Genomic DNA, 23,406 nt, shown 5'->3' on the forward strand with positions numbered 1-23,406 from the left:
AAAAAAATCTGCTCTCGCCAAAGTCGAACCTGTTGAAGAAGAAAAGGCACACTTCCAAACTTCAATAAATAAACAAGAGCTGTTGTTAAACAAACCAGATTTGAACGTTCTTCATACTTTGCCTATAGTATAGGTACTTCCAAAGAGTGAAATGCTGGTGGTGCGGTGTTTACGGGTAAGTACTATTTTAGTCGGTAGCACAAACAAGTGTTACACAACTTCACAACACACAGTCAATGTGTACCGTGTTAGACTTGTTTCTAGTCCACTGAGCATTGACTTCAGGATCCTGTATGGAAAAAATGTTTCAACCTGACGCCACTTTCTTTCTCAATGAAGGTCATTCATTGCAATAATGCAAAACTGATGATAAGACATGAATCTGGGACTGAGAAACGTTTCCAAATTTTTTAGGAAAAGCGAAAGAAAATTAGTCCCCCCTTTTTTTGTTTTTTCAGTATCTATATTTCATGTAATTTCCAGGTTCATTTGCACACATTTGCGTATCTAAATTCCAACACGAAATTACACGAAAAGTAGATGTCTGAAAAAGGGGGTCTAATTTTCTACGCAGTGGCTATTGTTACGGCAGCCGTAACGCATTTCCCATTTTCTATCGTTACGGTAGACTGCAACTTTTATAAAAACATGACAAGAAAATATAAAATTAGAAGGAAAAAAGTGAATTTGAACGTTATGAAATTCGGACTTTATTTCCCTTTTAAAAAAAATCCTCCAAAGCCTCAAGTTAGAAAAGGAAAAAAATTCGAGTGCAAAACTGAGATGCGAACCCGCAACCTCGCGGTGCAAAATCCTACCCTCTACCGACTGAGCTGTCGCACTGCTCGCTAAACTGTGTGGAAACAAATAACTATATACCTGCGTGCGTATCAAAAAAGTATCGTAGAGGGCGCTAAACAACGACTGCCGTAATGATAGCCACTTCGAATTTTCTATCACTATAAGTATAAAGTGGGTACTGCCGTAATGATAGCCACTTCGAATTTTCTATCACTATAAGTATAAAGTGGGTAGGTCTAAGTATGAATTTTGAAGAGATATGGTTATGGATCAGTCAGGGCTGATTTTTTTTGAGAGATTGTTGTGTGCGAAAGTGGAATTCGAGATGCAAATAATCCGTCTATCAATGCAGTATTAAAAAATCCCAAAGTGATATTGCTAGAAGGTACAGGAGTACCTTCTAATACTAGAATTCTGATTCTAGAATTCTAATTCTAGGGGTAAGAAAATCTAGATTTTTGTAACAAACACTATGTGCCAATAATCTGAACACAGGTTCCTTCACCCAAGGATAAAAGCTTGTTATCAAGAATTGTGAAGAACTTTTCATTTATTATCGTTAGCATCATGTTAAGGTGTCCTGTTCCCCTTGGAATTAGTAAGGCATAATTTCTTGTTATTGTTGATCTTGAACCAATTATTTCTTAGATATTCCGGCAAAATTAGACAGAACTTGGCATAGGCCATAGTGGAGAAAAGAGCCCAAAAAAACAAAAACCGAATGGGGGTTAATTTTTTTCAGATTTTCAGACTTATTTGTATTTTTTGTTTGATATGTCTACTACAAATATATTAAAGAAATGGTATAAAAATCTTGGAATACAAGCGTTTTTTAAGGAAAAAATGAAAGAATTCCCTACATGGACTCACTAATTTTTCCCTGCAGTGACCTATCAGCCATCAGAAAGCGATAACATGTCCTAAAAAGTCAAATTTAGCAGGGAAAATATTGAAGCATTTATTGAGAAAACAGTTGGAATTTTCAGACCAGTCTCGTATAGGGTTTGTGCACAGGGTGTCAAGTGATGCCCAGGACAGGTATGGAACTCTTTCCAGAAAAACAATTGGCATCTTTCCTTTTCATGTCGAAACTTTAAAGGCCTTTTTCTCAGTATTTTACTTTCTTGACATGTTGATACATGCAAACTTTAAACAGCCACATTCTGTCAACTGATTGTCCGGTTGAAGTGCAACAAACAGTATTGCAAGGAGAATTTTATTCTCTTTCCTAAAACCCACAAACCCTTATTTCGACCTCTGCGCAGTTCTGTCTAATTTTGCCAGAATGCCTCACATTTGTCAATTGTTACCCAACTGAAAGTGAAATTTAAGTTTTTCAAATAAATCACCTGGAGCAGTACAGCCTTTGAAATGAACTCAGAACTTGACACAACCATTTTAAATTCACATAGCCATGTTCAAGTATCACTGTTTTGTTTACTTATGTTGTTTTTTTAATGTTTTTTTGCAGAGGGTGTTGGTGGCCAATGTTGGGCCACACAGCCAACATAATATACAACGATCCTTCCATGCTGCAGCCAAGCTGCATTCACCAATGGTACCCATTGTTATCGAACAAACGGTGAGTATTCTTTATTTCACAGAATTTTCGACAGAACTTTCGACAGGTTAATTTTTTTGTCGCCTAAATGAAGTTTTGGGAGACACTAACCAGTCCTATTTGTATGACTGTATGACTGTAGACCCGCATTAGTCCGAAAATTTGGGACTCTCAATACTGTGTATGAGAGTCCCAAAACTTAAGGTATTGAAAACATGCAAAACAAGAATAGACTGGCACCTAACACAACCAGTCCAACACAGCTTCAGTACTGCATCAATCGACCATGCCAAAAGAATTTAAGAAGCATGTGGCATGAAGCACGGAACTAGTCTCAATTTACTACACATTTCTCCATAGTAAAGCCACCAGACTATTGACACTGAATGAAGAGGTCAGTCTTTCCAAATAGTTGGACCATGGTTTGACATGTACCAGTCTAGTCTTTAGCCCCATTTTGGAATCACTTGACTTCCCTCTCATGTGCAAAAATTGAAGAAAAGTCTTCTTTAAAAATTTAATTGAGTCTGCAAACTTGGTTGGTGAAATACTGAGGACATTTTCTTTGCCCCAGTGGAATTTTTGGAGAAATTTGCTGGCTTAACTGTGAGTAAAGTGGGCCTGATTTAGTTTTGCACGTTTCAGAACACTCCAGAGCCCTGTCTGGACCCGCATGTTAAAGTTTTGAAAAAATATATATAACTTCTACATGCTTTCATGGATTTTGATGAAACTTGGATGCAGTGACCCTTGGGTGGGAAGACACAATTCTTCATCGGATTACTGAGGTCATGTAGGGGTCATTGGAGGTCGTTCAGATATGCCGCAAATGTTTCTTTGTCTACAGAATTTGATGGATTTTAATGTCACTTGGATGGAGTAATCCTTGGGTGGGGTTCATCACAAGTTTTCCAAAGTTGGAGGTCAAAGGTCATCTAGGGTTCATTTGAGGTCGTTTTAAAGTGCAACCTGCTTCAGATTTATTGTATTATTCCTTGAATTGGCAAAACAAATTTTTTTTTTTGCAAATGGTGTCTGTTACCTTTAAGTTGACAGATTTTTCTGAAGATCAGTATTTGATTATAATTGCTCTTACTTTTTCCCTATGATTACAGGGTCGAGGGGAGAGAGCCTATGATATATATTCAAGGTTACTGAAGGAACGCATCATATGTCTCATGGGTCCTGTAAGTAAAGCATCGGCGATTGTAAAGAAAACATTCTCTAAACAGCAGTAAGTCTTGTCCTTTAACCAATTAGTTCCTGCGTACGTTCCTGTTGTACGTTAAGGTCCAAGCTAGAGTTGTGCCTAAATTTGCTTTTACTGCAAGTACTTTATTTTGTTGTTTCAAAGTGAATGTAACGTCCGTAACGATGGAATTGCCCATTTTCTCTTCTCATTGTGTTGCCTTGTTATTTTCAGATTGATGACACAATATCCAGCCTGGTGGTGGCCCAGATGCTATTCCTTCAATCAGAGAGTAACAAGAAACCAATCCATATGTACATCAACAGTCCAGGTAAATCTGTTTGTTTGTCTGTTTGATTCTGTTTTTGGCTTTTCAGTTACAAAAGGCTCATAAAATAGATTTTGTTTAATGTAATCCTTGAAATTTACCCTTGTATCCCATCTATGGTAGACACACGTTAATTCAAATTCGGATAACTCGAAACTCAGTTTTATCTCGAGGTAATACTGCATTCTTGTTAAGAGAATACATGTAGATTCTATGTGCACGAAAACCCCTGTAACTTGAAATGCCTGCACCTCTGTTTATCGTGAACTTTTGTTCGGCCAATCCAGGGAAAACACTGCCAAAAACGTCACAAAGAAGCGTAAAAAGATCAGGAAACTTTTGTCATGAGTCATTTTGCCCAGCACACTTTGTCTTTTCACGTGGGAGTGCAGCGTGTATGCTGCATTGTGATTGGACTCAGGCCATATCACTATCACCATTTTATAATTTCGCGGTCTCTGAAGTTTAATGACATGTAAAGTTTGTGGTTGCATAGGAGGGTTAATGATATTTCTGAGCCTAAATTTCTAGAATGATCCAGGTCTCTGAACTCTCTTATGTAATCTCTCTTCATTGCAAGAGATGAAACGGTCTGAAATGGTCATTTCAACCAAAGATTATGCAATTGTTGTTGTCCCAAGTAGGTCTGTAAAGACTCATGTGAATGACCATCTTGTTTGTGCACATCAGGTGGTTCAGTAACGGCGGGCTTGGGCATTTACGACACAATGCAGTACGTCCTACCACCCATCTCCACATGGTGCGTGGGGCAGGCCTGCAGTATGGCCTCCCTCCTGCTAGCAGCAGGCACGCCGGGGATGCGATACAGCCTCCCTAACTCCAGGGTCATGGTTCACCAACCATCGGGTCAAGCAGCGGTAAGACATGACTGCCTAGTCAGTTTGACCCTTTTCGAGAGTCACACTGCTGGGTCAGGCATTTGGGGGCTCACTACCATAAAAAATACAAAATACATATGTATGGCTTTTGCCGGGGGGGGGGGGGGGGGGCAAAGTGCTTGCCAAGGGGGGCCCGATCCGGCCCCACCAGCCCCCCTACTCCCCTCCCCCCCCCCTTTGGCAACGAGCCTGGTTGGTTGAAGATGAAAGATAGATGATTAACTGCGTGAAAAATGTATTCAAAAAGTTGAACGTGAAATAAAAAAAAAGATGCCTCTTTGAGGTGATTCCTTGGTAGAGTAGTGTATGTACATCCCTTGTATTCACACTCTACAGCAATCCAAGAACGAACTAAATTTGTTTGTAACATGGATTTGCATTGGCCAGGAAAACCGTCCTTTACCCAGCCTAAAAGCCAGTTCCTACTTGGCGCGATAGCAAATGCAAACACACATTTGTGACATCATGGCAAGAAATCGCAGAAGTTGAACACATTTAAACTCCGACAAATTTCACAGTAAATGTTTCCTGATGTTGAATTTGCTTCACTTCTGCATTCACATGAAGTATGAACTGGCTAAACCCCAACAAAATCCCAAAAATTCAGTTTGGAAGATATTTCATTTCTGAACTTCTCATCCGCAGGGCCAAGCCACTGATATTCAGATACAGGCAGAGGAAATCCTGAAGATTAAAGCCAACATTAACAAGCTGTATGTCAAACACACAAAGCAACAACTAGAAGCAATAGGTAAGTCAAAACATAAGTAAGCTTAGAGAAACTGGTACCTGGGCCCAGAAAATTCGGAATGACCATTGACTGGACGTTTTTCATGCATCTGTGTAAACAATGGGCCAGATTTAGCCCATTCATTGACGATACGGGGTAATCCTATATGATAGCACTGCCCAGCTCACAAGTGAGTCGGTCAGTCAGTCAGGTACACAGAGGCCACAATGCTGGCCCTCTGGGACCAGCAAATACTAGGCGTGCAACTTTTCCTCGGATCTGCTGATTTCCTCGTTTTTTAACTTCTCGTGAATGCCATTACAAATTGAAAAAACACTGTACAAAGTCTTGTGTGGTTTGGAGTTTTCTTGCTTTTTCTTAATTTCCAGTTGCATGCCTGAAATACGTCTCAACAAATGTTTTAAATTTTTATCAGTTTTGAGCCTTCCAGATTTGTATTGTTGAGATTTTAGCCTTAACTCCTGAGTTTTACTAAGTACTGTACCAAGTCAGACAAAATCCATCACTGACTCTCCTTCACACAATGCTTCAGGACCACATCCGCCAAAATCCATCACAAATCCACCACTGCTATGGGTGGATTTTGATGGACTTGGTACTCATGGCTTGCCTGCCAAAATCCCCAAAATGGGGGGATGGAATTTGATGGAGTTGGGAAGGTAAGGGTTAACGAAAAACCTAACCCACTTGTCCTCAAAGCAATGCTGAAAAAAATTAACTTGTTGTCCTCAAATCACATCACAGTTTTTCAAAATACCATGAGAAAAACAAATTTTGGTTGGAATTGTTCTTATCAGAGTCGGCGATGGAGAGAGATCGCTTCATGAGTCCAGAGGAGGCCAAGGTGTTTGGGATTATTGACAAGGTGCTGGAGCATCCTCCACTCCCAGGAGAAGACGATCCCAAAGAGGATGGCAGCAAATGATGACAGCGAAAAACAAATATTCTTTTTGTACTGAGGACTTTCAATGTGCTTTTCGACCCCTCACTCTGACCAAAAAAAAAATATTTAAAGGTGACACCAGAAATCCCTATGCCTAAAAGATTACAGTGGATACCTTAACCCATGTACCACCCCTAAAGACCCTGCCTGTTACTCCCTGTACAGCCACAAACCGCGCCAGCACTACAATGGTTTAAATGGATTTAAGTTGCGGGTGGCATTACGTTTCAATCCGTGAAGACATTCATTCATTTGCACACCAGTTTTCATCAGTTGCTATGTTACTATTAAGCGCTCCAGAGTCAGACACCATTGAGTTTCAAGAAAATGGGTCTGGGAGTTAGATAAGCCGATGTAAAACATGCCTGTATGTCAGCATCCACCTATAAATACTATTAGTTATCTCACGAGCGCGATAATGCTCCATGTAGTACAGTGCTCATTGGTCAGTGACAGCTGGCAACATGTTGCTTATTTTTTTGGTGAATGAAAGTGCCAGTACCTCACAGTTGCTAAAAGTACATGTTGTAACACCCTTTATCACTCTTAACCATTTTTTTTACAAATGAAACAAACTTTTTCAGAAAAACAGAATCCTGTTTCCCCCCCCCCCCCCTCCAACCCCAAACCTGGTCGAGACGTCTCTACTAGCAGATAGGATGTCATGGGTTCGAGCCCAACTCGATTTAGCTTGTGAATAATTTCCTCACATGCTCTTGGAATAATGTTGTGCAAACCCGACCCGAAACCACAACCGACTTTGGGTCGTTTTCCCATCATTTCAGTCTGGTCGAATCGGGTCGGTTTTCCTTGAATTTTTGTTGGGTCGTGTCGGGCTGGGTCAGATTTAGGGAATTCAGATCGGGTTCGGAACGGATTTGGTTTATATCAATGTTTTGGGTCGGTTTGGCTGGTCAACCCGATCCGATGCACAACATCATCTTGGAACAAACTGAGCATAATCAAGTCCACAGAAAAGCCATTGCAAATTCCTCCAAAAGACAAAATAAACTCACTAAACAACATGGTAAAGATGTGAAAAACAAACAGAGTCAGCCAATTCAATGAGAGATTATTAAATGAGGCATTTTATTTACAATTTGATATCGTACTGTTTCTTTTTCAAGTCTTCAATTTTAAATGCAGTTTTCATGCAAAAATAATAATTTAAACATCACAGCATAACCATACTTTTAATAGTTTATACTTTTAATAGTTTTATAAGTTTTTGTTATTTTGTCACAGCTGTTGCCAAGATTTGACCAAGTTGGTGAAATTTTCTTTCATATTTTTCTTTCATATTTTCACAACGATATAAATTACAAGGAACAAGGTATTTAATTGAGAAAATGTTCCACAAACTTTCGAGATATTTGGGGCTTTGCTGATCACTTGAAATGATTTGCACATGTGGTTTGTTGTCAGCTTTTTTGAAATGATCAGCAGCACTCAAAAGAGTGTGCAAGTCTCACAACTTCATGTTCCATTTCTCTGTTGAATGACATCTGGGTCTTTAACACTTGATCGCTTTTCGTCAAAATTAATGTGCATGATCAACTGACGATGATTTCAGGTCAAATTTCCCATCACTCTGGTCATAAATTTATAGTACTTTCAATATAATTTAAATTAAAAACCTCAGCCTCAGATTCTGTATCTTGATTGGCCGAGAGCGAGTCACATGGCATTCGCTATGTTGCTGTGCATGGCCAAAAGTAGTATACCCATAAACCAAAGTACTATACGCATAACCAGTATTGTGTGCAAATGCATACCATGTAGGGTAGGTCTACACCACATTATGGGGAAGTTTGTTTATTGTTGGGCAAATTAGGACCGAGTTATGAGGGCTTTCTGCTGTCCCCACAGCGTTTTCGGTCCCTACAAATACCTTGTAAAGACAGTGTTTGTCCCCATAACTACGGAACAAGAATGTATGTACATGCAGTAGCTGCAATGTATTGCACATACAAATTCTGTATTGACAGGCAGGGTCAGTTGTCGACCTAACTTTGATTTTAGTTGCGGTAGCGTTGTGGACTTCACTTGTGATGGACTTGCCTACAACTCTGTTGCCTAGAATACAAATACAACATGGTTTGCAGGGAAAAAGTGAAAACTAATGACCCCGAGGTGTTGGTTATTTTTCTCCCGAGGAGAAGCCGAGGGATCATTTGTTTTCACTATTTCCCCGCAAAACCATGTTGTATTTGTTTTACTATGCCTCATAAATAGTCATCACGCAGCTGCGGTATTTCATTGGTCCAGTTCACCATGTTTTTACTGAAACATTGTTATTAATTTAAGGAGACAAACAGAATAGAAAGTAAAATGTTGTGTCATCTAATAACTTTAACATTCACTCAAAACACTGGGATTTATTATTATTATCCAAAATTTCGGCCAGTTCTTCCTCGGTCAAAATCGCAAAGCGAGCACCACTGGTCGCCAGTTTTATGTATGCCGTAAGACTGGAACAACTGTCCTCACTGGTGATCTCCACGGTACGCAAGCATGCAAAATTCAAACAAATCTAAGGGTGCGACCAAGGTGTGTGATAGTACTTACCTGGTTTTTGCGCGTCATGCACGCGTACGAAGACGCGGGGTGATAGTAAAAACTTTCACACAGTTAAGTTGTTGGAATGGACCAATGGGAAGCCACGGTTGCCTGATTAATATTTATGAGGTATAGTAATAGTCATTAATGGTGTGGCCAGTCATCAAATTTTAAAATCCCAAGATGATCACAGTAAAATTCCCAAGATTACCCAAGACAGTCCGGAAGATGTATCAGAATAGGAGCAAAGAACCAATTAGCACAAGCTGCCATTCGTGCAATGCAAGCGACACTTTTTTTTTAAAATGCAAAAACGATTTTTGCGCAAGCTCAAACGCCCCGCTCAACTTGCACAAAATCCCAAGATTTTGTGGCGCTTTTCCATGACCAAGCCAAAAATATCCCAAGACCTTGGGAAAACCCCCAAGCAGTGGCCACGCTGGTCGTTTAAGTAGGTATTCTGTCTCTGAGAAATGCCAAAAGGGCAGGCGTGCCCTTAGCAAGGACAGCCGGCCTGGGATTCCGGAACGGATTGCCTCCGAGCTGAAGCGACCTGGATGCAAACAGAATGAAAAGAAAATGGCTTCTTTGAGACCAACTATTATGAAAAACAAGTCATAATTACGGATCAATAATTAGTAATTTATACAAATTTATGGCTGACAGTTATCTGTTTCAAATTGTCAGCCTTAAAACCTCATGTTTGTATATAAAAAAAAAAAAGTTATGAATGTTTGAAGTTTTGTGTTCGTAGATGCTGGGAAAACCAAGAAAAACAATCGGTTTTTTTTGTAGTCTGGTTCCTTGACCCGACTCAAGATGAAACAGAGCAATTTAGAGACGTCAGGGAATTGTAAGGTCAGGGAACCAGTCCAGCTGGCTTGTACCCGTTCATAGGTGTGTAACTAATTGCAAACCAAATGCGGACTAACTAAATATGGTAAATTAGGGGCAGTATTTGACAAAAGCCAGTTTTTCAAATGCTGGTCAGCCGACCAGTGTTGGAAATAAATACAAAAGGCCATTTTTCTTGAAAATGACAGCACATCAGGAGCCATGATTTCACAGGATGCTTTAGACTGACATTCACTAACAGTCCAGTGAGAAATTTCAAAATAATCTGGTTTTTTTTTTTTTTTAATTTTTGCAATTGTTGTTTATATTTTTTTCCCTTTAACCCTAACCATGCTCAATTCAACACGATTCTGCATAATTGTCTTATCTGCATAAGTGAACCCTGGAAGTTTAGGCTTTAGCCCTACCATCTGCACACGTGGGGAACTACAATTGCGCCTTTCCAATACAACACTGCATATTTCCAGCCGCGCGAGCCATACTCCGCGTGCATGCATATCGCGCTTTTGTTCACGCAAGTCGGACACAAATCACGGCCGTGATTGGTCAGAACATGTGGGCGGGGCCTAATGATCGGTTCTTTTGTTGCACGCATCAATACTCACCGAAGTGATTGGACGTTTCCAAGCTCCGGGGGCACCTGCATGACGTCGTTGTTCTGCAGGTCCAGGGTCGATAGCTTGGGAAGCCGAAGCAAGTTGACCACGTCAATCAAGCCGATCTGGTTGTCGGCAAGGAGGAGGTTCTCTAGCTCTGCCCACTGGTAGACCACGGCCGGGACCTCCTTCAGACGGTTGCAGGACAAGGAGATCTCCCTGAGTTTGACCAGGGTGCTCCACTCGGAAGGGAGGGTGCTGATTGCATTGTTCCTGACACAAAAGGGAAAAAATATCAATTTGAAAGGTACATGAGACCATTTGCTTTGTGTGCTTTTTTTGTTTTTGTTCAAAGAAACAAAAGTACTCAAAATACGAAAGATGATACCTAACCCTGTGCTCTAAAATTCAATTATTTTTTTTCTATGAATACATTTTCAACTTGTATGTTTTAATCAACAAACAAACAAAAATATCCCTCCTTTTTTTCCTTTTTGGATGTCTGCAACCCTCTGAAACAAAGGATTTTGTTTTGGGTACAAACAGATCCACTTTGCGAGCAAACTGGCTCCCGGTTCATACACATTAGTGATACTGATTGTGGGGTGGGAACCAGCCTACCCCGCAAAAATAGAATGATTGTCCGGCAGCCAATAATTCGAAATTGTAAAGTAATAATTCAATTACTAAAAATTGGCTGATTTTTGGGGTCGATGTGTCATTCAAAAATAGCAATTTAGAAAACAAATTGATTTTTCGGGATAAAAACTTGAAAATAGCATGGGGAATTTGTCTTTCAGTAGGGTTTGCATAACAACTAACCTGTTGTAGTTTCAGCTCAGTGGATACTATACATTTTGAGAAATAGAGAATATATGTGATGCAATCAAGCTACATGAGTCGTTTGTCGACCCTGGTCAAAAATATTTTTATTACAGATTTCAAAAGGGCACAATCTCAGCATTACTGCTGTGAAAACCGCATACTGATACCATCTTTAGTTAAAAAAATTATGGAAGTCGGAACACCAAGAGATGTGATGAAGTGATGTGATGAAGTGGCCCTATTTTGGCCTGAATCTCTTTGGAACAATACGGGCTACTTTCAACGCGCACACCAGCATGCATTTGCACACAAATACCGCGCCGTAGATATAGTACTTTGGTTGCTAATGGTATAGTACTTTGGTTGCTACAGGTATAGTACTTTTGGCCGTGCACAGAAAGATAGCAAAAATAGAAAGTAACATGTGACTCGCTCTCGGCCAATCAAGACACAGAATCTGTGGGTGAAGTGTTATAATTTACACTTCGTGGATGTAATGAAGTTGCAAAAAATATTCAAATAGATCAGGATTTTCTATTGTCTTACCTGAGGTCTAGATGGGTCAAGTTCACCATCATTTGGAGTTCCGCCGGTAACGTTGTCAGTTTGTTGAAGCTAAGATTCAGCTCAGTTACAGTCTTGGCGAGTAGGATCACACTGCAATGAAACATTGAAAATTAGGAAAAAGAGTTCTCTTTAACACTGTCCTGTGCCATTTGCACCTTAACCAGACTGCTCAAAGATGTACTGTTTTTGATTAATCTGAATGATTTTTTTTCTCCTAACAAATTTTTAACCGGTTTGTTTATTTTCTAACTAAGCGTGGGCCAATTGTATTTTTGATCAATACAGCTGACTCTTGTTAATACAATTCAGCTTGACGTAGCCAAAAAGTTTGTTATATCAGAATTTTGTACTAAGTGGAATGCTGGTCCTATTCACATAAATGCACTGCACTGTTGGGACCATTCATACTGAAATTTGTATCCTTGTGGAGACATTTCTTTGTTCTCGTGTAGTAAAGTTTTGGAGTTTGAAACTTTAGTTTCAAAATGCTGTTATTTTAACCAGAATTACTTTCCTTGACTGAAATTCAGACTTAATATCCCTTTTCTAAAACTCTTCCATTTGCGACCCACCTTGGTAATTTCTAATTTTGGAGTAAAATCCATATATCTATTTCGGGAAAACCTTGTGGAGACGTATTCATCTATAGAAATTGCCCTGTGGAGACGTATACAATCTTCTGTTCCCTATTGTGTGCATGTCTCCAGAGGGCACGGTGTATCAGATAAAGGCTTTATATTTGCTATAACCAGAATTTGTATTAACAGTGTTTGTATCAACGAGAGTCCACTGTATCTCAATCAAAGTGAATAACTTTTATAATTCCACAAGCACAGCAATTTTACAAACAAATTGGGCGGAACTTGAAAATAGTTTTGTGTATCATCTTGTAAAATTACTCTGGCCAGTGTGTTGCTATTTTCAAGAGACTCAAATTTTACATCACTAACAAAAACGAGGTAGTAGCAAGTCCCATTTAGAAATGCATGTCACTTTAAGAATATCCTTGTTTCAGGTTGGCAACACTTCCCGTTGTACTGCAAATGTACCATATGTTCCCAAACTTGCTAAACATGGAGCGACATTTTTGATTTTTAACCTACTTTGTGGGTACCTCCGTGAACACATTCTTGCTTAAGTTGACGTTGGCGACACCGGCTTCACGAGCTGGTTCCCATAGCGTCACCGGTACCTCGGCCACTTTCTTGTTGCTGGGTAACGCAAATGAGAACAAAAAGACTTCTGGATTGGCAGCAAGCAGATTATAACTTGTTTATATTGCATCACTTTTAACTGCCAAGAAGTTGTGGATGTCCACCAGTCCATGGACGGGGGCTAATTTCATGGACTTGTTGCATAAAATATATTTGCTAAGTAAATGGAAATTTTGCTAAAAAAAATAGTAGTACAAATAAAAAAAATGGTTACCAGCTAAAATGTCATGTAATATATAATGCCTGCAACTGGTTCCCGGCCATCTTTGCTGATAACATTTACTTATTAACATGTTCTGCTTAATTCACAGATGATGCATTGATGTGAAAAATCGTTCACCTGTAGTCGAGGGTTTTGCTGGTTACAGCGGCAACCACTCCCATGGCGCTGGAAGGATCTGATGCGGACACGCTGTCTGTGGCGTCTTTCGACGACGGCTCCTCCTCGATGCGACTACGGAGAAACTTGAGGATGCCTTGAGTGCCCCTCTGTTATAAGATGGAAAATAAAAGTGTAAGATTAAAGTATTATACAACATTTGCAACATCCAAAAACAAAACTACCAAATTATTATGAAATACCTCACTTGACTGCAAGTGAATATAAGTCTAAAGCATCCTATGAAATCATGGCACTTGGTGTGCTGACATTTTCAAGAAAAGTGGAATTTTGTATCAAATTCCAAATATGGTGGGCCAACCATTGTTGAACCTTTTTCAAATACTGCCTCCAATTTGGCAAATTCAGTAAGTTCACATTTTGTTTGCAATCGGTTACACATCCGTGAACGGGTGCAAGCCAGCTAGTCTGGTTCCCTGACAAGCACGGTAAAGTCGCTGCATTAGAGGTAGCTGTCAGCAAGATGAATCATATCCAGCCTTGGGAATGTTGGCAGCGCTATACCCCATAAAAATTCCAAGCAAACCTATATTATTTTGTTTCGTCTTTACCGGGCTGGTCAGAGATCGGCTGTATATTCGGGGAATAAAACTAAATACAGTCTTCGACAGAGCTTAGCAGGGTTAAGGCCGGTTCATACTTCAAGCCAAAGCAAGCGCAAAGTGAAATTCACGTCCTCAACAATGGTGGACGCGCTTCGAACGTATTAATGATGTCACGAATTTCGCTCCACCTTCGTTTTTGCGTGAAGTATAAACCGGGCTTAAATCTAAACTGTCAGGCCAGATAATACACTCACGCTGATAATGTCCCTGCGTATTCCACGCATTGGATTCCCATCTAAGACCAGCGATTTGAGAGAAGTCAGGGTACCAAGCTTGTTTGGCAGGCTGTCGATTTAAGAAAGGAGAGAATTAAAAGAATCATTCTCAGGTTGTGTCCAAATAACTTGGCTACGGCTTAAAATTACACACAAGTCTATGCAAAGTGGCTGCAGCCGCTACCATACCGTAGACTTGCGTGTAAATGTTTTAAGCTATAGTTAATTAATTGCGACACAGGCTTAACAGTACAAGGCAAGTCTAGTAAAGCTGGTCGCAGAGCACACACAATTCTGTACAATTTACTCAGAATGTCTATTCACTGGAAGTCTTTTCATGCATCTGGTGTACACATTGGGCTGGATGTAGTCCATCAGAAGGGTAATCCTATACAAGAGCACTGCCCGGCTCTCTTCACCAGCCGACAACCAGGCTTAGTCTCAAGTGACGGGGAGTCAGTCAGTCAGTCAGTTAGTCAGGCACAAAAAGGACACTAGGCTGGTCCTCTGTGACCAGCAAAAAGGTCGAAATATTTGTTTGAAAATAATGTCATCATAAATTTGTACCATCTTTCTGTATTTATTGAACTTTGGTTTTGTTTACATGATGTAGTGTTCTGCTGAAGCAACAGAAACAAATTCCATACTTTGATGCAACATCCAAAATCAGGGCTCCAAATCAGGAGGGTGGAACTTGAAGCCAAAGCTGAAAGTGAAACCATGTTTTGAGAAAAGGCCTCTATCCCTCTAATGCAAACATACATTTTGTGCAAAGTTGTCCTTTCAGTCAAAATCAATCAACAGTTAAGAGCTCCCAGCCTACACAAAGCAGAAATGACTGGCTCTGACTGTTTATGTAACTTGATACAGCTATGATTTGACTGCAAGTGATTGATAAGACAGCTTTGCATACTTTTGCCTGCTTTTGTCTGTTGACTAAATTTGACTAGTCACAGTGCTTGCTTGATTCAAATACCAGTTTACCGGAGAAAGGAAGAACTCTGCTCCTTCAATAAGTTACATTCAAGACCGTTAAAAAGTTAGCAAATCCCACCTAGAGATGTTGTTGTTGGTGAGGTCCAGTCGATGCAAACTGCGCAGATTCACAATCTCTTCGGGGATCTGATACAGTTTGTTATCCCTCATGGACAGCACGTTGACAGTAGCCAGGTGCTCCAGGTGGTCGGGGGACAAGACCGTGATGCGATTGTTACCCGCAAACAGCTCCTGCGATAACCAGATTCGAACTATTTACTCCATTACCGGTCCACACAAGTCGGCCACAAGTCCATCACAAGTCCCCGCTTATTCATTACAGGTTCATCACAAGTCCCCACTAGTCCAGTATAAGTCCTCACAAGTTTATCACAAGTCCCTGATTCAACCACAAGTCCCCACTAGTTCACAAGTCCCCACTAGTTCACAAGTCCCCACTAGTTCACAAGTTCCCACTAGTCCATCACAAGTCCCAACTAGTCCATCACAAGTCCCCATTTGGTCCAATACAAGTCCCCACTTAGTCCATTACAAGTCCCCACTAGTCCATCACAAGTGCCCACTAGTCCATCACAAGTGCCCACTAGTCCATCACAAGTCCCCACTAGTCCATCACAAGTCCCCACTAGTCCATCACAAGTCTCCACTAGTACATCACAAGTCCACACTAAGTCCATCTCAAGTCCCTACTAGTCCATCACAAGTCCCCACACGTGAAATCCATGACAAGTCCCCACTTGTCCATGACAAGTCCCCACTTAGTCCATTACAAGTCCCCACTAGTTCATCAGTGGTAGCTTACCTTGAGGCTTATGCACGCTCTGAGGAGTGGCAGACCAGACAGTACATTATGCTGCAAGTAAAGCTGCTCCAATGATTTCATGTCACCAACTTCTGTCGGTATCTCGGGAAGTTTGTTGTTGGAGGCCTCCAAAATTCTCACAGCTGGGAATTTAAATACTGAATTTCTAGAATACAGCTTACTAACTCTGATCAGTTTAAATTGTCAATTAGAACGAGACATTTCTTAAAAGAGTGTGATTGATATTTGTTAACAATTTACATCAGTAATTTCACTGTTATCCATTGGCAAGTTTAACTGAGGGATAATACTGCCTAAACACCAAGCAGTGTTTGCATAGAGATTTAAAACCTGCCATGTGATGAGCTCTCGACCAATAGGAAAAGGTTCAACTGTCTCAGGTACCAATAGGAATAGGTTAAACTGTCTCAGGTAAAGCAGTTGACTCAGCAAGTCTATGGTTAAAGGGAATACACAACATTTGCTATTGCTGTAATTTTCAGAAATGGATGGATTTGGGGGTAAGCAGTTTATAGCAAATATTGTTACACAGATTTGTTTTGAAGTTTTGTGTTCACAGATGCTGGAAAATCCAAGAAAAACAACCATGTTCCTGTGGTCTGGTTCCCTGACCCCACTTAAGATGAAACAGGGCAATTTATACTGTACGGGGAATTGTAAGGTCAGGGAACCAGTTGAGTTGGCCTGTACCTGTTCAAAGGTGTGTAATCGATTACAAACAAAATGCGGACTAACTAAATATGGTAAATTGTGGGCAGTATTTGAAAAAAGCCAGTTGTCTCTAATACTCTAATGCTGGTCGGCCAACCAGCGTTGGAAATTGATACAAAAATGCCAAAATTCTTGAAAATGACAGCACACCAGGTGCCATTATTTTACAGGATGCTTCAGACTGTCATTCACTAACAGTCCAGTAAGGTATTTCATAATAATTTGGTAGTTTTGTTTTTTATGTTTGCAAATACTATATATTCCCTTTAATCATCAAATACTCTTACATACTATTTATTTTGCCAGTTGGGTTATTTGAATGTATTGTGTTCTTATTTTAATCAACACCTGATACTGATGAAGGCATGTTCTTTATATCCTACTGGCAGTTTATTTGTTTGGTTATAAAGGCTGTATTGAAATTTATACAATAGAGTCCTGGGCAATCCCTCTTGCCTTATTGCAGAAAGGGCATTGCTGAAATTATGCTATGCACACTCAACCGTAAAATAAGTATAAGAAGTCTGTGAAGGAATGAACAGTGCCATTCCTTCCTGTGTCTCTGTTGCCTGCACCAGGCTGGGGTGAGTTGGTATGCCATGTGGTCTCCAGTGGGGCGTGGCTCAGGTAGCTGGTATATGGCACAAACGCTTTTACAGCTGTACATTTTCTACAATTACGCGAGTACATACCTACAGCTGAGGAATGACTGACGTCAAGTGAATGCCTTATTAATGAAGGTATGGACATTTCTTAATTTATTTGTTGGAACCATGTTAAAATAAAGGCAGTGGATTTTTAGCCAGCACGGCTTTCTTTAAAGAGGTTGTGGAATGCTCGAAGACATTTCCGTCATTTTTCAGGTATATGTAGCCTAAGGTGTGATGAAATAAAAACGACTATTGTTTCTGTCATAAAAGGAGTACAAAAGGTACTTTTGAGAGCTGTTTTTCAAGTCCTGTCATGCCTGTTTCGACCCGAACGTGCAATTTGTGTAAAAGTCGTTGTTGCGGGCAGCAAACAAAACACACTATTAAATCGTGATGTAATAAACAGGACTCCCAATGCAGAGTAGCATAAACGAGTCCTGTTTATTACGTCACGATTTACTGTGTTTTGTTTGCTGCCCGCAACAACGACTTTTACACAAATTGCACGTTCGGGTCGAAACAGGACCTGAAAAATAGCTCTCAAAAATAACCTTTGTACTCATTTCATGACAGAAACAATAGTCGTTTTTATTTCATCACACCTTAGGCTACATATAACCAAAAATTGACGGAAATATCTTCGAGCATTCCACAACCTCTTTTAGTAAATAATATGGAAAAAATGTTGCACCCTGACGTCACTTTTTTCTTCATATATCATCTTAATTAAGGTCAGTCATTGCAAAACTATTGAAAAGACATAACTCTGGGACTGAGAAACATTTCCAATTCTGTTAGGAAATACTTAGAAAATTGTCTTGACTCTCCATAGACTCGTACACAACTGCCGAAGTGGCGTCAGGATGCAACATTCTTGCCAACGATATTATAAGCTGCAACGGCACTGAACATGCGCAGTGACTGTTTTTTGGGGGGACTTAGACATTTCTACCGTGACAAATCTTAGTCTGGTTCTGCGCCAACATTGTCGTTGTGACTTCCTTTTCACAAGATGGGAGTCAGACCGTTTTACAATTCAGACTTTATTTCCTTTAAAAAAATTGCACAGAGCCACAAACAACAAAAAGAAAATGTAATACTTTGCAAATAAATGTAGGAGTCAATTTATAAGAATAATCTTAATTTTTGTGGATGAAAACAAAATCGAAAATGTCGAGAGTCGAGAGCCTGCGGGGTGGGCTTAATATCGACTATCTTTAATTTTAATAGCTTTTTGGCTCTGATATAGTATTTTTGAATTTATTATTACTAGTGGAGTCATATTTTTATTATTTTTGTTTTGTTTAAACCCTCATGTGCATGATCCTGAGTTTCTTAACTGATTGATTGTAGAAAATTACGCATATTAATAAAAATTAAATTTAATCACTCCATTCTCTGGACATCATCATCTACTTAGGATAATAATGATTTTGACTGATAATTGAAAGGTGGACAATGTCCCTTTTACAAAATGACATCAAACAAACAGTGAGACTTGAATCGCTTATTAGAGTCGTGGGGAACTAACCTTTCAGCATGCCCATGGACGTTGGCAGGGACGTCAGCTGATTGTCTGAAACATTCAGTGTCTTCAGCTTGCCAAGATGCCCAGCTGTATAGGGCAGGGTTGTCAACTTGTTATGAGACAGATTCTGTTTTTAAAAAAGGAAGAGAATTCCCATGATGTACTTAAGCAAGGCTTCCATTAGTGAGAAAGCAGTATTCTTTTCAGAATGGCGATCTCCAGTGTTTCCAAACTATACAGCCAGTACACATGGCTCTTCGTGCAATTTGCTACCATACGGTAAGGACAATATTGGTCATATTCCTACCACAAACTTGCATGGACAATGACTTGAAATTTCCTCCATTTTAACTTGGAAAAGTTTACCAGTTCTTCAAGGTGAATGAATTCTCCAATGCCTTCGGGCAATTCAGTCAGGTCGTTGTGTTCAACATGGAAGGACAGCAAGTGACGAAGCTGGAACATCTCAGACGGAAGGCTCGTGATTTTGTTGTGACTGAAATGAATTTACAATTAAAAAAAAAAACAGTTTGGATTACTCTCAATTTGACTTGTATGTTACACAGTGGACTAGCACTTCAAAAGATGACATCTAATTTAGAGCAAAAGTATTATGACATGGCATTAAATGTAGGGTAGATAATTTGTCATTAGTGCATTTTTTTTCGTTTGAACTCAACAAAAGTGCTCAAAATCTAAAGACAGGTGATTAACAACTAAGTTTTAGCTCAGTGAATGCTGTGTATTCCGAGAAAGCAATATTCTAGGATCTCAATTTCGATTCAAAATATGACGAGTCATGTTTTGAATTGCACCTGAAATCAACATCCGAGACACGTTCTCATTCAGCCGATTGCAGCTACGTGATGTCACATACTGAACCGACGAATAACCGCAACCGTGCGTCGTGTTAATGCTTGCGTGCACCCATTCACAGATTGGCCAAATTACAAACCAACTACTAACGGAAATTTCCAAAAATGGGTCACTTGACACATCTTTGGAAATGGCCTTCTCTTAATGTTTTCTCCAAAATGACAGCATGCCGAAAAGAATAATTTCACAGGGAGTTTTATTGCCATTTCTATCGTTAAAGCAAGTAAGCTTTTCAACAATAATTTTGTCAGTTACTTTTTGGATAGCTACATATGACCTACTCTACCTTTAATTGGGTAATGAGCAATCAATGCACTAAATATAAAGGTACAACTTTAATTGGAGCATCGGTAATTACCCAGAAACAAACCTACCGATTAAGATTATTAAAAGGAAGCGGGCGCGAACGAGAAACTGGTTTATTTGTTTGCTTGTCCTTATAAGCCTTTAAACGGAAAGATTTCCATATACGAAGTTCACTCAACACCCTGTGTACAAACCCTATGAGATTGGACTGAAAAATTCTAAGTGTTTTCTAAGAAAATGCTTGTATTTTCTCACTGCTCAAATTGACTATGATGACATGAAATTGCTATCTGGGGGCTTGTTAGTCACTACAGAGGAAAATTAGTGAACTTCGTATATGGAAATCTTTCCCTTTAAACTAACCTTATGTTCAACTTCTGCAAGTTAAGCAACTCTCCAATTGCAGGTGGAAGGGAAGTCAACACATTATCATGCACCTGTCATCAACAACAAAAACACCAACATCAAGTAAATTCTCTCCCTCTGGGGGTGGGGGTGGGGAATGGGGTGTGAGGGTGGGGCTGGAAGTTTGACTGGGCAAAGGATGTGTTAAGGTTTTTTGTAACTTAGGGGTTTGACCTAGACTGGGAGCTTGAGTGCTGAAAAACATGCAAAACGAAATCAGGCCAACTTTACTCACTCTTTAGCCAGCAAAATTCTCCAATTTTTTTTCTGAAGACAAGGTCTTCAGTATTTCACTAGCCAAGTTTGAAGACTCAATTCGTTTTTTAAAAGGAGACTTTTCTTTCATATTTTGCACATGAGAGGGAAGTCAAGTGATTTCAAAAATGAGGCTAAAGACTAGACTGGTACATGTCCAACCATGGTCCAACTGTTTGAAAAGACTGACCTCTTCATTCATTGTCACTAGTCTGGTGGTTGACTATGGAGAAATGTGTAGAAATAGAGACTAGTAAACTAACCAGACATGCCAGAAGTCTCTTTTGGCAGAGTTGATTGATGCAGTACTGAAGCTGTGTTCAACTGGTTGTTTCAGGTGCCAGTCTATTTTCTTGTATTGCATGTTTTCAATACCTTAAGTTTTGAGACTCTATAAATACACAGTATTGAGAGTCCCAAATTTTCGGACTAGGTATGGCCCTGAAATTTTTTTCTGGAGGGTCCAAATATTGCTTTAAAAGCATCCGACAATTTGAAAACTCAAAAAGTCCCCCCAAGAGTCAAATGATTCTCCCTCCTACCTACTCCCCCCCCCCCCTTCTCAAAAGCCAGTCAGCTACCTACATAGCCCCCTCCCCCTCAAAAAACATACATGTATCCTGGATCTCGGCACTGACTTACGTCAAGCACAGTAAGCGCAGGCAGTTGCTGTATATCATTGGATATCTCTTGAAGCTTGTTGCAAGCCAGGATGAGCTTGACAAGGTCTGTCTGCTCCCACCAGCCATCCTCTGTCTTGTCCAGAGACACTGTCTTCGCTTCCTCTGGTATGTCAATGTTGATCCGCCAAACACTGTCTGGAACTAATTTTAAAAATCGATAAAATCTCAAAAAATCAAGTAGGCCTAAAGTTATTAATTATTAAAACTGAAAATGTACCGATCTGAACTATTCATACTTACACTACACACAACAGTACCTGCAATGTTGTGAATGAAACCTTGACTTTTAGTTTTAATTATCAAGGTTAGGCCCCCCCCCCCCATCCCAATGTTTTTGTGCAGTTGGTGCATGGGCGTCGCCAGATCAATTTGAATGGGGGTGTGACCAAATATATTGCCATCACATGACTATGGTCTATGCAAGAACTTTTTGCTCAGTCACATCAGAGCCCCCCCCCCCCCCCCCCGTACATCATGACACCATTTCATGTATTCAAAGTTAAACTTATCAAATCAATAATCTTCACCACACAACTCAAAAGGAGAATCAATAAAATGCTGAAACAATAGCATCTTCTTCAATAAACATCTCCATCATCGAGCATGTCAAGTGCATCCTCCAAAACTCTCATCTGTCAAAAATGCCATCACAATATTATTGTCAGTGTCAGCAGGTCAGTGTCAATGACAATACACATGACACGTAAGTGACTGTGTTCTAACCTTTAGCGAGTTCCCGATTTGACAGGTTGAGTTGGCCACTGCGCATAGCCTGCTTTAGCAGAGCCGAGGACACGGCATTGGAGTCCTGCTGGGCCGGCTTCTGGAAACCCGCCCTCGGTTTGAGAGGAGCTCTGCCTCCGACTCCGCCCCCTCTGTTTCTAGACATTATTGTCGTTAGACGACGTACGACGGAATTCCCTTAGCTTTAGTCAGATCGATCGTGAATCAGTAACTTGAGCCCTTTAAAAGCCCAATAAATCGCAAAAACGAATACTCCAGCAAAAGTATACACAAGTATTTGAACTAGACTGAAGTAGTGGCGATTTCCTGCCAACAGAGCAAGCTGTGTGTTGAGAAATGATCCACAGTACAGTTCGTCTGGTGCAAATACTTTGGATGGAGTACTTTACACGTCTAGTGACTGGGATTCAGACTGTTTGGATCAATATTCGGCGCGCTCGTATTCGAATTGCCTAGCCGTGATGCCGTGCTGGCTAAATATCAGATAGTTACTTTCAAATTATACATAGATCGAGAACTGGATGGCATTGGTGTAGCATGCAACGAACGGGAAGTCCGTAAAATCAATACTTTTTGAGATAAATCATGTAAATTAAATAAACGGAAGGCATTTCTAAGTTGACTCGATCATCATTGAGAAATGCACCACCGTTAGAATACAACAGCGCCCTCTCGACCCCCACTTTTTTATTCCGGGAAAAAACTATTAAGAGAAGGAACAGTGCAGTCTCTTTGCAAGAAATACCTTTATTTATTTTTCGAAGTCTCATGATCTCAAAGATAATCAGCAACTAAAAAAGTTAGTTTTTTACTCAAAAAAACTTTTTAAAGCTAACTTAAAGACATACATTCGTTTGCACCGAATGCCTAAGAACAGCATTCGAAAGTAAGGAAGTGGCAGTTTTTAAATTCTTAAAAGAACTTAATTATTGTAATGTATCTGAGCGGTCTAAAGGATTTTACACGGCAAGTGATCCTTCTAATATAGGCAAGTTCGGGAGTAAAAAACAAGTTCAGTCGCAAAAAAAAAATAGAATTTGTTGAAAAGCAATATCTTCAATGCAAGTCAACAAGTTCTGAACAGCGCCACCATACGTCCGTTTTCAAGTTTGCCCACGGTC

At 40.0% G+C, this 23,406-nt stretch overlaps 2 protein-coding genes across 2 annotated transcripts; one reads left to right on the forward strand and one right to left on the reverse strand.

Annotated features, from left to right (window-relative positions):
* Positions 1 to 3: 3 nt before the first annotated feature.
* Positions 4 to 7,571, forward strand: LOC119722353 (ATP-dependent Clp protease proteolytic subunit, mitochondrial-like). The gene is made up of 7 exons (XM_038192420.1): positions 4 to 175; positions 2,273 to 2,383; positions 3,478 to 3,549; positions 3,786 to 3,882; positions 4,570 to 4,757; positions 5,424 to 5,529; positions 6,327 to 7,571. Exons 1-7 carry the CDS (start codon positions 152 to 154, stop codon positions 6,452 to 6,454), a joined length of 726 nt encoding a protein of 241 aa, XP_038048348.1. The 5' UTR covers positions 4 to 151; the 3' UTR covers positions 6,455 to 7,571.
* LOC119722354 (leucine-rich repeat-containing protein 40-like) lies at positions 7,533 to 22,949 on the reverse strand. The gene is made up of 13 exons (XM_038192422.1): positions 22,265 to 22,949; positions 21,501 to 21,682; positions 20,562 to 20,635; positions 19,383 to 19,512; positions 19,020 to 19,143; positions 16,107 to 16,249; positions 15,363 to 15,535; positions 14,288 to 14,378; positions 13,429 to 13,577; positions 12,978 to 13,085; positions 11,854 to 11,964; positions 10,492 to 10,755; positions 7,533 to 9,584 (listed from the first exon to the last, which is right to left on the reverse strand). Exons 1-13 carry the CDS (start codon positions 22,428 to 22,430, stop codon positions 9,479 to 9,481), a joined length of 1,821 nt encoding a protein of 606 aa, XP_038048350.1. The 5' UTR covers positions 22,431 to 22,949; the 3' UTR covers positions 7,533 to 9,478.
* Between the last annotated feature and the right edge of the window lie 457 nt (positions 22,950 to 23,406).

The sequence above is a fragment of the Patiria miniata genome, unplaced genomic scaffold (assembly GCF_015706575.1).
Source record: "Patiria miniata isolate m_02_andy unplaced genomic scaffold, ASM1570657v1 HiC_scaffold_15, whole genome shotgun sequence".
Taxonomy (NCBI): domain Eukaryota; kingdom Metazoa; phylum Echinodermata; class Asteroidea; order Valvatida; family Asterinidae; genus Patiria; species Patiria miniata.